This window comes from Musca vetustissima, unplaced genomic scaffold, assembly GCF_032173495.1.
Source record: "Musca vetustissima isolate MV318-11 ecotype Yass unplaced genomic scaffold, APGP_CSIRO_Mvet_v1 utg8163, whole genome shotgun sequence".
Classification (NCBI taxonomy): domain Eukaryota; kingdom Metazoa; phylum Arthropoda; class Insecta; order Diptera; family Muscidae; genus Musca; species Musca vetustissima.
Genome location: NW_026873168.1, coordinates 54,185 through 73,398, shown reverse-complemented (window position 1 = coordinate 73,398; position 19,214 = coordinate 54,185). Strand labels below are relative to the sequence as shown.

Below are 19,214 nucleotides of genomic sequence, written 5' to 3'. Positions count from 1 at the left end.
TTTCAAAGACTATTTGAGGCGTGGATTTTTAAAAGGAATATTTTTCAAAGACTATTTGAGGCGTGGATTTTTAAAAGGAATATTTTTCAAAGACTATTTGAGGCGTGGATTTTTAAAAGGAATATTTTTCAAAGACTATTTGAGGCGTGGATTTTTAAAAGGAATATTTTTCAAAGACTATTTGAGGCGTGGATTTTTAAAAGGAATATTTTTCAAAGACTATTTGAGGCGTGGATTTTTAAAAGGAATATTTTTCAAAGACTATTTGAGGCGTGGATTTTTAAAAGGAATATTTTTCAAAGACTATTTGAGGCGTGGATTTTTAAAAGGAATATTTTTCAAAGACTATTTGAGGCGTGGATTTTTAAAAGGAATATTTTTCAAAGACTATTTGAGGCGTGGATTTTTAAAAGGAATATTTTTCAAAGACTATTTGAGGCGTGGATTTTTAAAAGGAATATTTTTCAAAGACTATTTGAGGCGTGGATTTTTAAAAGGAATATTTTTCAAAGACTATTTGAGGCGTGGATTTTTAAAAGGAATATTTTTCAAAGACTATTTGAGGCGTGGATTTTTAAAAGGAATATTTTTCAAAGACTATTTGAGGCGTGGATTTTTAAAAGGAATATTTTTCAAAGACTATTTGAGGCGTGGATTTTTAAAAGGAATATTTTTCAAAGACTATTTGAGGCGTGGATTTTTAAAAGGAATATTTTTCAAAGACTATTTGAGGCGTGGATTTTTAAAAGGAATATTTTTCAAAGACTATTTGAGGCGTGGATTTTTAAAAGGAATATTTTTCAAAGACTATTTGAGGCGTGGATTTTTAAAAGGAATATTTTTCAATGTCTATTTGAGGCGTGGATTTTTAAAAGGAATATTTTTCAAAGACTATTTGAGGCATGAATTTTTAAAAGGACTTAATATGGTATATTGGTAGTTCCTTAACCTTATTCATCCATTTCGTAAAGTTCAACGAAATAAAGGTACTAATGTTGATTCATAACTTCTATTAATTATATCCGCAATCGATTTCTAAATGATTTGTTTATTTTAAATCCAACCTAACCCACAATACTCTGTTTCTTAAGTAACCCACTAAAGAAAACTTTATTTCTAAGAATGGGAAGAGAATTGTATATTATGGCTATAAAATATTTAAACACACTTCACTTTATCGAAAAACGAATTCTTGATTTTTATCAATATTTTTATTATTATAAGAAATTAGTACTTACATAAATCTTCTTCTGTTTGTAGCGTATTTCCAAATTTCTCAGAATTGTATATTCTTGTAGTTCACCCAGCGTTATCATATCATCGACACCGTTTTGTGATGTCAAATGCATTGCTTTGACAATATCTGAATTGGGTACCCAATATTGTTTCCCATAATCATCGGTAACTTGTGTACGATTTTTATCTGTTCGAACAACACGTGCCCCAAACGGTATTGCAAATTCACTGCGTGCATTCTCTTGTGGCTTGACCCATACATATTCAGCCTGAAAAATAGTAGGGAAATAATAATATTTATTGCTAGATTTATAAACGGGTAAATATAATATTGTAAAAAAAATTGTTGTATGTTGTAAAAGGCGAACAAGATAAGGAAACAATGTTTTTGCGAAATTTAGACCGAAGTAAAGTGATAGAAAAGTGATTTTTAAAGCAACTTCAAATAAATTAGAATGATATACATAGCGGAATATTTTTTCATTCCGTTTGTAACTCATCGAAATATTCATTTCCGACCCTATAAAGAATATATATTCTTGATCAGGGTAAAATTCTAAGACGATCTAGCCATGTCCGTCCGTCCGTTCGCCTGTTGTAACCACGCTATCTTCTGAAGGAATTGAGATAGGGTGCTGAAATTTTGCATAGGTTTGTCTTTTGTCTGCAGGCAGGTCAAGTTCGAAGATGGGATATATCGGTCCACGTTTAGGCATAGCTCCCAGTACCCCCCAATGTTCGGTATTTTGGGGTTCTTGAGTGCGTTTTTCAACCGAATACGCTGAAATTTGGTACATTGAGTTGTTATTTTTGCCTCCACAAAAAATTATAAATATAGGTAAACTTTTTTTGGTAGACCCCATATAACGATACCTCCTAATTTTCAGTATTTTGGGGTTTTTAATCGTATTTTTCCACCGAATTGACTGTAATTTTGTATTTTGAGTTCCTAATAGGTACCAAATCTCTCCACAATAAATTATGTATATAGTTCCATTTTTTCGGATAGCCCCCATATAAGGGTACCCCCAATTTTCGGTATTTTCGGGTTCTTGATTGCAGTGTACTATGAATGATGTGTGCTTAGTTTCGTGAAATCGGTTTAGACTAAGATAAGCTTCCCATATTTAGTTTCGCCCGATTTTAGGTGAATGGTGCAGCAAAGTCCCTATTCATCTTTCGATTTGCACGAAATTTGGCACAGCGTATTGAATTGCGTCATAATAATGTGTGCTTAATTTCATAAAAATCGGTTCAGATTTACATATAGCTCCCATATACATTCTAGTCCGATTTAAGGTAATTGGTGCAAAAAAAGTAAAAAAGTTTCGTGGAAAAAGAATATCCCCATGTAGTCCACATAATCCCCATTTAAAGTGAGTAGTTGGAGGACGCCGATCAAGTAAGCTGTATCCCAAAAGGAATATTGAATCTATTTTGGAAATAAGTTTTTTATTCTCCCGGAATCTGATATGCCACATAATATCGATTTCGAAGGACAAACGATATGTCAAAACATGGGATTATATATTAAATATTTTAAGTTATATCTGATATCAACTCGCGGAATCTAAGGTAAATATTTCCGGTTGCAAACATAATGAATCTCCACCTTGAGGTAAAGAGTACTACAAGTGAAAATTGACGTTCCATCCCACATTGAACTTTATTATAGCCAAAGAATTCGGATAGTGTGGCTAAAATTCCGATGTAAGAAACAAACTGATGTAGGAAACAAACAAACGGTGTCAAAAACATTTATTTATTTTTTCCAATCTACACTATTTCAAGAATGTCCCTACAAAATTTAAAGTGAAAACCTCAAGAACTCTTGAAGATATAGTCGATTTATTGTGCCAGCATCAAGTGGCGGCAAGAGTGATTCTCAAACTTTAAACTCATCTTTCTCGAAGCAGTGTTTTACGAATGGCGGACACGATATCTCAAAAACTAATAATGCAATGGGTTCCAAATTTTGACACGTTTCTCTGGGAGTGTATAGCTATCGTATGAACTAGGATAAAGCCAATCGATGAAGAACTTCCATATTCTTTAACTTAGTTTGTGGTCAAAAATAGGCGAATTTCCAAAAAAAAAAACCAGCAAGGAAAGTAGTAAAGTCGGACGGGGCCGACTATATGATACCCTTCACCACTATGGGTATACTAAATAGGACTATTATCATGAAATTGTATGAAATAAAATATGTGATATTTATCTATTAGTGAATCTACCTAGATCTATCCATAAATCGATTTCAAACAAATATAAATAGGTCATCCATTGGGCTATGTCTGTACTTCTAGAAAACGCAACTACGTAATTATATACTCAATTTTGTACGTTGTGCAAAATTTGATGTCAATCTGACTAACCTGAGGAGTTTGATGCCCAATTTACTTTAAAACGGGCGAAAATATATATGGAACCTCTATCCAAATATTAAGCGATTTCAAACAAACTTGTCACAGGTTAGGTTATACTAATTTCAGAACGTTTTGTTCCTATTGGTTCCATGGTGCGTCAATTACTTAAAATCAATCTATAATAAAAGGGAGCTATATCTAAATCTGGACCGATTTTCACGAAACAAGGCAGACATCATTCTAGGCTCAATTCAGTACGTTATTCGTGCAAATGGGAAGATATATAGGGACTTTGGTGCACCATTTACATGAAATCGGACGAAACTATAAATGGGAGCTATATAGAAATCTGGACCGATTTTCTTGAAACTTGACAGACATCATTCTAGGCTCAATTCAGTACGTTTTGCCAAATTTCGTGCAAATCGAATGATATATAAGGACTTCGGGAAGTCGGATGAATCTATATATGGGGGCTATATCTAAATCTTGACCGATTTTGCCGAAACTTGGCTGACATCATTCTAGACCTAATGATTAGGCTGTGCCAAATTTCGTGCACATCGAAAGATATGTAGGGACTTTGGGGCACCATTTACATGAAATCGGACGAAACTATTTATGGGAGCTATATCTAAATCTGGACCGATTTTCACGAAACTTAAGAGACATCACTATAGGCCTAATTCAATACGTTATGCTAAATTTCGTGCAAATCGAAAGATATATAAAGACTTTGGGGCACCATTTACATGAAATCGGACGGAACTATATATGGGAGCTATATCTAAATCTTGACCGATTTTTACAAAACTTGGCAGACATCATTCTAGACTTAAATGATTAGTCTGTACCAAATTTCGTGCAAATCGAAAGATATATAGGGACCGTTTACATTAAATCGGTTAAATATATATATGGGAGCTATATCTAAATCTGAACCGATTTTTCCCAATTTTAATAGGGTTCGTCTTTGGGTCGAATAAGTGACCTATGCCAAATTTCATCCAATTCGGATCATAAATGCGACCTGTACTTTGTTTACAATTTAACATGGACAGACAGACAGACGGACGGACATGCATAAATCGACTTAGAAAGTGATTCTATGCATATTCTCAAAAGGAACCATCTGTCTATCTCGTTTCCTTTTGCCTGTTACAAACATATGCACAAAGACATAATACCCTGTACCGCAGTGTGGTGAAGGGTATAAAAATAACCAGTAAGGAAAGTAGTAAAGTCGGACGGGGCCGACTCTAGGATACCCTTCACCACTATGGGTACATTAAACAGGACTATTAACATGAAATGGGATGAAATAAAATATGTGATATTTATCTAAATGTGAATCTACCTAGATTTGTCCATAATGTGTGTAAATCGACTTCAAACAAATATAAATAGGTCATCCGGTTGACTATGTCTGTACTTCTAGAAAATGCAACTACGTAATTCTATGCTCAATTTTGTACGTTGTGCAAAATTTGATGTCAATCTGACTAACATGAGGAGTATGATGCCCAATTTGCTTGATATCGGGCGAAAAAATATATGTAAGCTATATCCACATATTAAGCGATTTCAAACAAACTTGTCACAGGTTAGGTTATACTAACTTTAGAACGTTTTGTTCCTATTGGTTCCTTGGTGCGTCAATTACATAAAATCAATCTATAATAAAATGGAGCTATATCTAAATCTGGACCGATTTTCACGAAACAAGGCAGACATCACTCTAGGCTCAATTCAGTACGTTATGCCAAATTTCGTGCAAATCGAAAGATATATAGCGACTTTGGTGAACCATTTACATGAAATCGGACGAAACTATATGTGGGAGCTATATAGAAATATGGACCGATTTTATCGAAACTTGGCAGACATCAATCTAGGCTCAATTCAGTACGTTGTGCAAAATTTCGGGCAAATCGAAAGATATATATGGATGTTGGTGCACAATTTACATGAAATCGGACGAAACTATATATGGTAGCTATATCTAAATCTGGACTGATTTTCACGAAACTTGGCAGACATAACTCTAGGCTCAATTCAGTACGTTATGCCAAATTTCGTGCAAATCGAAAGATATATTGGGACTTTGGTGCACCATTTACCTGAAATCGGTCAAAACTAAATATGGTAGCTATATCTAAATCTTGACCGATTTTCACGGAGCTTGGCAGACATCATTCTAGACCTAAATGATTAGGCTGTACCAAATTTCGTGCTAATCGAAAGATATATAGGGACTTTGGGGCCCCATTTACATTAAATCGGACGAAACTATATATGTGAGCTATATCTAAATCGGGACCGATTTTCATGAAACTTGGCAGACATCATTCTAGGCCCAATTAAGTACGTTATGCCAAATTTCGTGCACATCGAAGGATATATAGGGACTTTGGGGCACCATTTACATGAAATCGGACGAAACTATATATGGGAGCTATATCTAAATCTGGACCGATTTTCTTGAAACTGGGCAGACACCATTCTAAACTCAATTCAGTACGTTATGCCAAATTTCGTGCAAATCGAAAGATATATAGAGACTTTGGGGCACCATTTACATGAAATCGGACGAAACTATATATGGGAGCTATATCTAAATCTGGACCGATTTTCACGAAACTTGGCAGACATCACTCTAGGCTTAATTCAGTACGTTATGCCAAATTTCGTGCAAATCAAAAGATATATAGGGACTTTGGGGCACCATTTACATGAAATCGGACGAAACTATATATGGGAGCTATATCTAAATCTGGACCGATTTTCACGAAACTTGGCAGACATCATTCTAGACCTAAATGATTAGGCTGTACTAAATTTCGTGCAAATCGAAAGTTATATAGGGACTGTTTACATTAAATCGGTTAAATATATATATGGGAGCTATATCTAAATCTGAACCGATTTGGTCACGATTTTGGCATAAGTGACCTATGCCAAATTTCATCCAATTCGGATCATAAATGCGACCTGTACTTTGTTTACAATTTAACATGGACAGACGGACGGACGGACAGACGGACATGCGTAAATCGACTCAGAAAGTGATTCTATGCATATTCTCAAAAGGAACCATGGGTCTATCTCGATTATTTTTGCCTGTTACAAACATATGCACAAAGACATAATACCCTGTACCACAGTGTGGTGAAGGGTATAAAAAAAAAAATCAAAGGTCCGTCATTTTGTTGATTTTTGAGCGAAGTCAATAATCCTAGTTCATACGAGAGCCAGACATGTACCCTTTCTAACACCCTTGAAAATTCCCGATTCCGATGTTCCAGTGAGGAGTTATCATGCCCGCCATCTTTTAAATCTTCAATTATATATGTTAAGTTACAAAACTTAACATGCATAGGTATTAATTTACCAATCCAATGAAAATCTTGAAAATTTAATATCGAGAATGGGGGAGGTCCCCTTAAACGAAATAATGTCATTCTATGCTCAATTTTGAACGTTGTGTAAAATTTCGTGAATAGAAATTTGGTAGACCATGAGAACTAAATGTAACAAATTTGGTTAAAACCCGCGTTTAAGAACCGAATATTGGGAGTTATGCTTATATGGGGGCTATACCTAAACGAGGGCTATAGTCCGTCTTCGGACATAACTTCATAGAATTTTACGCTGATTAATAATATATATACTTTATAGGGTCGGAAATGATTATTTCGATGAGTTACAAACGAAAAAAAAACTTAATATACCCTCCATATATGGTGGAGGGTATAAAAATGCCAAAAATGGGGCAGAACCTACTTCGTCAAGTTTTGGACGAGTATAGACAATTTTCCGCAAAAAGATTTTTTACCCTTCAGTGGGAAAATGTGCCTTAAATATTTATATGAGGCTATATTTGCAATTTTCTGTGTATATTAACCGTTTATTCCACATTGCCGTGATACCGAAACGTCAACCCATACATATAACCCCATACATAAAATATGGATTATAGCGGGAACTGCTACTTACCCCAGAAAGTGTATTGATATATTCCGTTTACAGTACAAAACATTCTAGGAGGAATGACAATGTATGTGCAAAATTTGTAAGCTCAATATCAAAATATTATGGTGAACATTTCGAGAGGTTCCAAACAGAATGATAAGGTTAATAAACACTCTACCAAGTGAAAATTTACATTATATTCGGCCGGATCATCATTTGGCTACTTGAAAGAAGTTTTCAAGCCAACATGTTACGTTACTATAGCGAGTAATTTTGAAAGGTGTGGCTAAAAATTCTTTTCCGACTGGACACCTGAAATTCTATCAAGCAGTAAAGAGATTTTTATAGGGATCACAAAACTCTATCACTAAACTGCCAAAAAAGCGTCCAAAATCATCTATGCAAAAAAAGGAGCACATACCTAAAATACTTTCCATGCCTTACCAAATATTTACTAATAATATTTTCCTGCGATAAAAATTTCGTGGTATTTATTCGAAATAAAAAAATGTTTTTTCATATTTTCTCTTTTAAAATTTCTCTCTTTTAGTATTGCGATAAAATATTTTAATAAAATTTATTATTATTTTGACTATAATTGATTATATGTCAAACTAAAAAATATTAACAAAACCCAGAAAATTCGGGAATATTAAATTTTGTTTACGCGACTTTGTAAAATATTTGGAATTTTGATAATTTGTTGACGATGAACACCTTGCACAGCAAGGTTAGGAACATTAATTTATTTTCATATAATAATATTTTATAATTTTACTGTTTTGGAGGTGAAGGATTTTTCTTATCTTTGTCAGTCAAGAAGTGTTACAGATAACATAATTAACCAACTAACCGCATACAGTGAGATAGACAGACATCAGCATTCTTTTCTGAAATATCACCGCCGACCGATATGTAAGTTTTCGGTTTTTTGTGGAGCATTCTTCTCATAACTGATAAGATTATGTGTGGCCATAGACACTGCGAAATTGTTATCAGTGATTTTTTTTGTTTTTACCGATTTTGTGTTGGTGTTGTTACCAAACTGGTAATGTTATTTTGAAATATATGACTCTGGCCTCTATATAAACAATAAAATTTATAGCTATAGCGTAATCGTTAGAGAATATGGTTTTGGGAATGGGAAGAATTGTTATATTTTAATCATTGCTAGAACATGATGTGATAATTTCTATATTTACTGTGATTATTATTTTTTTCACACTTCTGATGAGTTAAAAGAGTTATCACTTTACGATTAACTAAGGATAATTAATTTTCGATTTTTATTAATTTTATATATGTTTTTTAAGATAATTAGCTTCACTATGTCATACGTATTTATAACAAAATAGATTTATTGATAAGAGTTAATATTTTCCATAGGTTTGGGTTATTTTTTTCCAAAATATATGATACCTTTACCTCATTGGGTATATTGTAAATATGTATCCTTACACTTGTATGTCAATATTCCCTCGAAGGAACATAGCCATGTCTTTCTGCAACCTATGATAAATCTAATTTCATTCGGGCAGATTTAGAGTCGTCTGCGTACCATGGGACAAATCTATGGAAAACAATTTATAGCAAAATTGAAACACGTTATTCGGTACACGCTAATCTCAATCAGACACCCGTTCGTAATACATATGGATGCTATGGCTGCAAAATTGCGTGTTAATTGGACAAGCATTAGCAATTTTGTGCACCATTTATGTAAAAACGGACGAAAATATATATCGGAGCTATATCTAACTCTGAACGAAACTTAGCACACATAATTCTAGGCTTAATTCAGTACCCTGTGTCAAATTTCGTGCAAATCGAAAGAAAGGTGAAGGGTATAAACAGTAAGGAAAGCTCATAAGTCGGACGGAACCGACTTTGGATAGAACAGACATATAATCTTCAGAGGACCATTGAAATGGAATCGGGAGAAAATAAATGTGTGATTTACATGCATATTTGAACAAATTAAAAACCCATACACATACCATTCTGAAATATATGAAAGATTGTATGTCAATCGGATTTACATAAAATCAGAATAACATATATATGGGAGATATGTCTAAATCTAAACCGACATTAATACATATCAATCTAAACTCACCTCTGCCAAATTTCGTGTAAATCGAATAAACGTAGGCTCTTACATATATCTGAATCTGATCCGATTTTAACAAAACTTCGCATACGCTTATCTGTACAGTGCGCACGATTTTGTCTCTATCGGGAAACTGTTGGGAGTTTGGTGCACCATTTACATAAAATCGTAAGAAACTATACAGTTATCTAATCTGAACCCACTTAAAAAAGTCCAGTAAGGAAAGTAATAAAGTCGGACGGGGCCGACTATATGATACCCTTCACCACTTTGAGTATATTCTATATATGTACGTATGTATTAGCAACATCATTCTAGACTTATTTTAGTACCCTGTACCAAAATTCGTGCAAATCGAAAGATATATAGGGACTTTGGTGCACCAATTACCTAAGATCGGATGATAATATATATAGGAGCTATATCTAAATCTTAACCGATTTTCGCGAAACTTTGCACAGATCATTCTAGACTTGATTCAGTACACTATGACAAATTTGGTGCAAATCGAAAGATTTTCAGAGACTTTGGTGCACCAATTACCTAAAACCGTATGCTAATATATATGTAGCTCTATCTAAATCTTAACCGATTTTCATGAAACTATGCACAGATCATTCTAGACTTAATTCAGTACGCTATGCCGAAATTCGTGCAAATGAAAATTCTTCCAGCGACTTTAGTGGACTATTTACCTAAAATCGGGCGAAGCTATATAAGGGAGCTATATCTAATACTGAACCGATTTTCAAGAAACTTTGCACACATCATTCTTGACTTAAGGGAACCCCCCCCCCCCCATTCTCGATTTTATTTTTTCAAGATTTTCAATGGGCTGGTAAATCAATACCAATGCTTGTTAAGGTTTGTAACTTTGCACATATATAATTGAAGATTTAAAAGAGAAGAAAAATAATTTACAAAAAAATGTTGTTATTGTTTTGTTGTTGTTTTTTGTAATTAAAGAAAAGTCCTTATTTTTGATGGCGGGCATGATAACTCCTCACTGGAACATCGGAATCCGAAAATTCCAACGGTGTTAGAAAGAGTAAATGTCTGACTCTCGTATGAACTAGGATTATTGACTTCGCTCTAAAATTAAGAAAATGGTGGCCCTTTGAAAAAATATTTTTGAAAAATCGCCGATTTTTTACCAAAAACCAAGTTAAAAAATAAGGAAGATCTTCACCGATTGGCTTTATCCTAGTTCATACGAGAGCTATACACTCCCAGAGAAACGTTGTAAAATTTGGAACCGATTGGATTATTAGTTTTTGAGTTATCGTGCCCGCCATTCGCAAAAAAATGTTTAGAGAAAAACGCGTTTAAAGTTTGAGAAGCCCTTCAGCCGTCACTTGATGCTGACACAATAAATCGGATATATCTTCAACAGTTTTTGAGATTTTCACTTGAAATTTTGTAGAGACATTCTTTAATCAGTGTAGAATCGAATTATATCAACAAAAATTTTGACCCCGAGAATGGGGGGGGGTCCCCTTAATTTAGTACGATATGCCAAATTTCGTGCAAATCGAAATATATGTAGGGACTTTGGTACACAATTTACCTTAATTCGGACGAAGATATATATGGGAGCTATATATAAATCTGAACCGATTTTTCCCAATTTCAGAATGGTTCGTCCTTGGGCCAAACAAATGAGCTATGCCAAATTTCATCCAAATGCGACCTCTACTTTGTTTACAATTTAACATGGACAGGCGGACAGACTGACGGATATAATCTATAAGGAAAGTTCAAAAGTCGGACGGGCCGACTATATGATACCTTTGACCATTTTGGGTACATACAAGAGATGCTCTTATGTACAATATTCTGCCGAATATGGAATCTGATGAAAATAAAATTTAGACATTTCAGCTAATGTACAGAAAAATTGCATGTCAATCGGACAGACTTGGGTTATTTATACCATTTGTATGAAATCGAGCAAAATTATGTATGGAAGCTATTTGTAAATCTGGACGTATTGGGGCATCCACCTGCAGCACAGTAAACTGTTCAAAATTTATCTGTATCGGAGAAACGTTTATAATTAGGTGCACTAATTGCGTCAACTTTGAATTTTACAAAATCCAATACACGTTATTCTAAGTTCAATTTAGTACGTTGTGCACAGATTCGTCCCAATCGGACAAACTTTATTTATTTTGGTACACCATTTAGGCGAAATCGGATGAAAATATGTTGAGACTATATTTAAACCATAACTGATTTTAATCCAATACTATATTTTATGTTATGCGTACAAGCACAGGCCCAACTGTTTACTTTGGGAGCTATATCTAAATCTCAACCATAAAACAAAACATTCTAAACTAAATTCCATACATGCTGCTAAATTTAATTTATGTAGAACAAACGTAAGCTCTTCAAAATTGCGTCTCAATCGCATAAAACAATGCAAGTTTGACGAAAATATATATGGGAGCAATATCTAAATCTCAACCGATTTCCAAAAAATTAACGGGCGTAATTTCAGTAAGCTGTGCAAAATTTAGTCTCAAATCGGACACAAAAATATATAGCAGCTGTATCTAAATCTGAACCGATTTTATCCAATTTCAATAGGGTTCATCCTTGCACAATATCAGTGATATGTGCAAAATTTCATTCCATTCCGATCATAAACGCGACCTGTACTTTATTGACATTTTAACATAGACAGACAGACGAACGGACATGCATAAAAAATAATTCTATGCATATTCTCAAAAGGAAACATGTATCTATCTCGTTTCCTTTTGCCTGTTACAAACATAATGGAGTTGGATTAGTAGTTTTTGCCAAATTTGTAATTGGTGCATGCGGTAGGTGAGAATTACCTTTATTTCTTTAGTAAGAGTTTCTAAAAACTACTGACTATCTAAAATTCTTCTGAGGTATAATATCGACAATATGTCCCTAAAGTTAGTATATTTTTTCCTACCTTGAACCCGAAAATTTGTATTATATGAGAATTTCCATTGGGTCATTAGTACTCAAATTTAATTTTTTTCATAATATTTTTGAGATGTCTGTGGTTTGTTAATACAGATTTGCATTATATGGACCAGTGACATCTTAAATTGACTGTATCTATAATTTATTGAATAAAAATTTTCCTACTCCAAATTATAACACAGTCTCTGATCTTATATTTAAGAAAAAATAGTACGAATCCGAATCATTGATGTGTACCTAATACCTATTGGGATTATTCCATTTAACATTAATATATACCTAAATATAACTGTCATACGTTTCATGCAATACAAATTATATATTATTTCTGGTACCTTGATCCTATATATATTTAAGATTACTTATTTATAACTATGACGTCCATAAACATCCGTAGTAAAATTGCATGGTCTTTTCATAGCAACATTATTTTGTTGGTGTTTGGTTTTTTTCCTTGCATTCCTATAATTTACCATTTCATATCGAACTTTTTATCACAACTGATATGAAATATTTTTTTTTTCTTTTTTTAACTTTTGAATATCTTATATATACATCGTTCATTGTTTGTTTTGGAAGAATTTTCTTTTTGAGCAAACAAAGTATTAGAAAAATAAATACTCATATGTATGTACGTTCGACGTCAGACCTAATTGACTGTTAATTAGATGTTAAAATATGATAAATAACAAGTTTTATTAGATTATTTTGTTAGAGTACAAAGTTACAGTTTGCGTATATACGTTGACAATTTTTTGTACACAGAATAATTACCAGAAAAAGAAACATTTTTGCACGGGTAAGAAGAAGATAGTGAAAAAGCATGTTTTTATGAAGATCGGTCACTATATAACAGTTTCAAATAGACAAACATATGAAAAAAATATAAAATTTGAATTCACGCCTGCAAAATATTATCCGAAGAACTTGTTAGTGTTTGAAAGCGGAATGATTGCAATTTAAGCTGATATCAGTTATATGTATGAGCATGAGCATCTTACTATGCGCGGGTTTAACTCCTCAGAAATTAAAATCTCAATGGTAGTTGTGTATGATGGCATTTGTCGGGCCACTCCGACTATACTGCTCATACTACTAACCACTAAAGGTTCGTCTCCATGTTAAAATATAAAAATAAAAAAAAAATTTCCGTATCAATCTCTCTAACTCCACTAAAATCGGGGTTTTTTTAATTATTTATTTTAAAAGCTTCGTAAGACATTAATGAACATCTTTTAACATTTCCATTAACTAATGCATTTATTCTATTATTCATCGAAGTTAATACGGTTTTGTACTCATTTGCTGTGCATATTAATAGCAGTTCAGCGCTATTTTTATACCCTTCACCACACTGTGGTACAGGGTATTATGTCTTTGTGCATATGTTAGTAACATGAAAAAGGAAACGAGATAGACACATGGTTCATTTTGAGAATATGCATAGAATCACTTTATAAGTCGATTTATGCATGTCCATCCGTCTCTTCGTCCGTCTGTCTGTCCATGTTAAATTTTAAACAAAGTACAGGTCGCATTTATGATCCGAATTGGATGAAATTTGGCATAGGTCACTTTTTTTCAGATTTAGATATAGCTCCTATATATATTTTCGTCCGATTTAAGGTGAATGGTGTACCAAAGTCCCTTTATATCTTTCGATTTGCACGAAATTTGGCACAGCGTACTGAATTAGGTCTAGAATTATATGTGTTAAGTTTCCTGAAAATCGGTCCAGATTTAGATATAGTCCCCATACATACAGTGGTGGTCACAGAATTAAAACATTTACTGTGGTAAACATTTTTTAATCAGCCCTCGATTCGTTTGAAGTATTCTTGAACATTTTTTAATTCAGAACACTTCGATATATATAGCACTTAAGAGATTTAGTGTGAAAATAGAAAATTATTGCTTGCAATTTTTCCATAAAAACGGTTTTTATGACAATACATCGCCATATAATTAAAACATTGTTTGGGATTTTTTACTTTACAGCATTTTTTGAAAATATTTTTAGAAAAGCTCTTTAATTTAGTTAAATTATGTAAAATAAGAACTGATAAAATCATTTACAGATACACACTTTTGAAAAAATCTGTAAAATCTATCAAAATTGCCAAAAATTTGTACAGTACACCTTACATTCAAATAATCACCCTTATTATAGAAAATAAAGGTCCGAATGCACCAGAAATTGCTAGAATTAGTAGAAAACAATAAATAATTCCCAAAATAAATAAATATTTTAAATAAGAACTCAAAAAATGGGAATTAACCTAAAGGAACGATTCATTTTCAATAGCCTTTACTGAAGAAGGTCGGAATATTTTTGCAGTATGTGAGAAAAAATCGATTGATATTGGTATTTATTATATCAAATCGACCGTTCGAGTATTGTATGTTGTATGTACCCAATCATATAGTCGGCCCCGTCCAACTTTGCTACTTTCCTTACTGGTTTTTGTCTGTTTTTTTTTTTTTTTGTCGCTTTAGAGGGACACAAATATGACCCGAACACCACGAAATTTTACACCCGGAAGCGAATCAGGATGGCGGTTTTGATGAAGATCGGTCAATATTTAGCGGATCAAAATGGACCCAGACTTTTGTGTAAAAATTACAAAAATTTGTATTTTTGGGCGTATTTATTTACTCGTGAAGGACATAGAACCGTGATTTTGATAGTATATCCAAGAGGTGTGGTTTATCTTTAAATTGATACCAATTATATTGTTGTATGTACTCGCATGTGAGAGTATAAATATTTATAGGGGTCTACGTATTTTCATATTGTTTAGTCTTTCTATCGCCCTACTAGAGGGCTGAACGGTCGCACTGATCACTTTGACATTTTACATGAAGTTCCGTTTATGGTCACGGACGAAACTTATAAATGTTGGTTATGTTGAGATGATATTTCATTGAACCGAAAACTTTATTTTTGTCAGATTTTCTAGTCGGTATTATTTCTAGAGGGTATTGTTATATGCAGATCCCCACATATTTTACAAGTGAGGGAATCTGACCAAATTCTTTGAACATCAAAATATTAAAATTTCAAAAGAGCATCTTGATTAAACTTTAACATTTTCATCAGACCAATTTTAGTGTGCTCAATTTACATCCACTTCACTTGTAAAATGCGATAAACATATAGGTGCATATTTTAAAATAGTTTTATGGCCCATAGTTTTTGTGGCCCATACGGTTTGTAACCTTACGAAATATTGATCGTAGACTCAACTTCTAATATACCGATTGTCATATGGATTTCGGTTCATATAAAAATATAGATCACATGTTAAATTTCTTTGGACCACAGACTGTCACGTTTGTCAGGTTGACACGAAATTTTTCACAACGTACAAAATTGAGCCGTTTATAGAAATGCCATACATAGTTTCGACCCACTTCATATTAATTGGGCTTCAAATAATCAACGGGTGTCCGATTGAGATTTGCTTTAAATCGATTTACATGTCATTGTCAATTTGAAGAAAAAGGAATCTTAAGTACTGTCAGAGATGAGCCTTAAACCTCGGAATTAAGACAAAAATTTAACCTTGAAGTTTATCCATGTACAATCAGTAGACCTATTCTGTAACAATAGTTGTCATACCCTACACAAATATGTTGTCAGGGTATTATAGCATTGTGCAGCCCCAAGAGTTTGTAACGCCGCGAAATATTGTTGTAGATTCCAATAAGATCCTTGTAGCATTGTATATACCTAAATGTCTGTAATTTGGCATTTAGTTTTATATCAAACTTTTATCCAAAGCAATTACTCATCGACGTCTTTTAACTTTTGGAAAATATATTTTGTATTTTGGAGATTTTATTAACATTTCCAGTAATGCTGCATATTTTGCATATAACAAAACCTCCCCCATGTTACCCACATAAAAAAAAAACTGTGTAGTATTAATCACTCTATAGATAAATACTTGCATGTCACTATTGTAAACATTTTTAATGACAAAGTTTACTTTTATTTTTTATATTTATTGATTATCTGGCCACCCTAATGTTGGTATTAGTCACAATTCAGGTGGGTAGACATTTGTTTGATTTCCAATAAGAGAGAGACTATTATTTTTTATAACACATAGTTTATAAAAAAAACATCGAACGAAGTTACTGATAAGACAAACAAATAACACAAGGAACACACAAAAATAATCAATAACTATAAATGCCACATCACTAATGAGGTGGTCTAGTGGTTTATGAGCCTTTTTTGTGCTATTCAGGAAAGTTTTTTTATTCTTTGTTTTAGTATAATTTTGTGCGAAAAAAATATATAAGGGAAAATCACTCACATGATCACTTTTAAAATTTGCCATTTTTGATTTGTTGATTTATTCTTTACACAATTAGTAAAATTTTCAAAATTATTTGAACATAACTTTCAATTTAACACTTAAATCGTGTCGAGTATTTTATGCTTTACTTTCGAAATTAACGATTTTCCTTTTCTTCGGAAAAAATTGTATTCGACTTTTTAATATTTTTTGACACTTTTTTCTTTTTTTTTCGTTTAATTTTTTAATATTACGTTTATATTCTTCTTTTGTTATTATTTTCTTTAATTTGTTTTTGTGTCGGATTTTGTATAAAACTTCTTATTTATTTTTACTAACTACCCCGTTTGTTTCCTTCCTTTAATTTACTCCGTAAAGAAAACACGTTTATATTGTTTGCCGTCTTTTATGCGAATAACTCTCTCGAACGATTGAAAAATTCTTGCCAACCGAACCTCCGTCATAAAAACAAAATACAACAAAATTATAAATAATATCTACCACGGACAGCACATCACCCCACTCCCCCTCAGTGGAGTGAAGTGCCTAGTTCATTGTCAATATCATTCATTGGCTGATATCTCAAATATCATTTCTAATACAAACACACGCACACCCACACCAAAGAAGTGTCAATAGGGCTCCCATGGTATGCAGAGAGTAAATAAAGAAAAAACAATAACAAGAAAAAACCGCATGTATTCTTACTCACCTGTAGAGTCCATTACTCTCGGTACTCTACAGTACTGATAAGACTACTAACATCAGACATTTGTCGACACAATGCTCAAGAGTTCCAGATACATTTTTGTGGCTTTTGAAATGGGTTTGGAAAATTCGAACAAACGCAGTTAATATTTACAAGTACATTTTTATGTTAATAGGCTACAGATATTCGATAAAACTTTATATTTACTCCACCTTCTGGTGCATTGATTGGTATTGAAATTTGTCTGCTTGTAGGTTGCTTATGCTAGTGGCAAATTGCATCGACATGGAAAATGCGGCGTGGGGAAAATTATATTAATGCCATAAAAATATGGCCATATATTAAAACAATTAATTTTTTATTTCACCCTTACATGCAAAAATTAAGAATTGCATGTCAATCGGGCAGACGTGGATTCTTAAGAGTACCATTTGTATGAAAGTTAGCAAAATTATGTATGGGAGCTATATATAAATCAGGACCTAATCGAGCAACAATGGCATACGATATATACAGTATTTTTCGGTTAATTGACCCTACGGTTAATTGGTTTCCACGCTTAATTGAACCACATGATGGGTCAAAAATATTTCATTTCATAGTAAGCGGGTTCAGATAATTGGTTCCTCGGTTAATTGAACAAAAATTTGTGCAAATTTTGATGTGCAAATAACCGAAAAATACTGTAGTATGCTACAGCACATTGCGCTGTCCACAATTTAATCTCGGTAGGAGAAACCTTTATTATTTGGTGCACAAATTGCATGAACTCTGACGAAAGTATGTAGGGGTTATATTAACCTATGAATATATTTTACAAACTCCAATACGCGTTATTGTAGCTCCAATATTATAGATTGTGAAGAAATTCGTCCCAATCGAAAAAAACTTTAGTTATTTGGTACACCATTTAAACGAAATCAGATGGAAATATATACGGAAGATATATCTAAATCCGAACCGATTTCAACAAGATTCAATCTAATACTCTCTGCAATATGTCATGTAACACCACCAAACTTATGCTCCTCACATACGTCTATCTGGAACTGACTCAGTACTCTGCTCAATATTTTTTCTCAATCGAACAAACATTGGGAATTTGTTGGACCATTTACCTAAAATCTGGCGAACTATAAATGGGAGCTATATCCATACATGATCCGATCTCAATTCTATACGTTATGACAAAATGTGTCTTAATCGGACAAAAATTTGTAGTTCGGTGCACCAATTACAAAAAATATCCGATTTCAGTGAAACTTAACACACTCTATCCTAGTCATAATTCCATACGTTTTACCAAATTTTGGTGCACAATTTACATAAAATCGGACGAAACTAGGAGCTATATCTAAATTTGAACTGATTTTCCCCAATTTCAATAGGATACGTCCTTGGGCCAAATAAATGGGTTGTACCAAATTTCATCCAATTCGGACCATAAATGCACCTGTACTTTGCTTACAAAAATACATGGACGGACAGACAGACGGATGAACATGCATAAATCGGCTTTAAAAGTGATTCTATGCATATTATCAAAAGAA

The 19,214-nt window shown here is 33.1% G+C and overlaps 1 protein-coding gene across 1 annotated transcript in view; it reads right to left on the bottom strand.

Annotated features, from left to right (window-relative positions):
* LOC133323192 (myosin-VIIa-like) overlaps positions 1-16,997 on the bottom strand; it is a gene marked incomplete at its 3' end in the record, with an annotated part of 51,695 nt that extends 34,698 nt beyond the window's left edge. Inside the window, exons 1-2 of the mRNA XM_061532147.1 lie at positions 16,974-16,997; positions 1,239-1,505 (exon numbers count right to left, since the gene is read on the bottom strand). Of these exons, the coding sequence (XP_061388131.1) occupies positions 1,239-1,505; positions 16,974-16,997 (291 nt within the window). The remainder of the gene's footprint in view (positions 1-1,238; positions 1,506-16,973) is intronic.
* Positions 16,998-19,214: the final 2,217 nt, after the last annotated feature.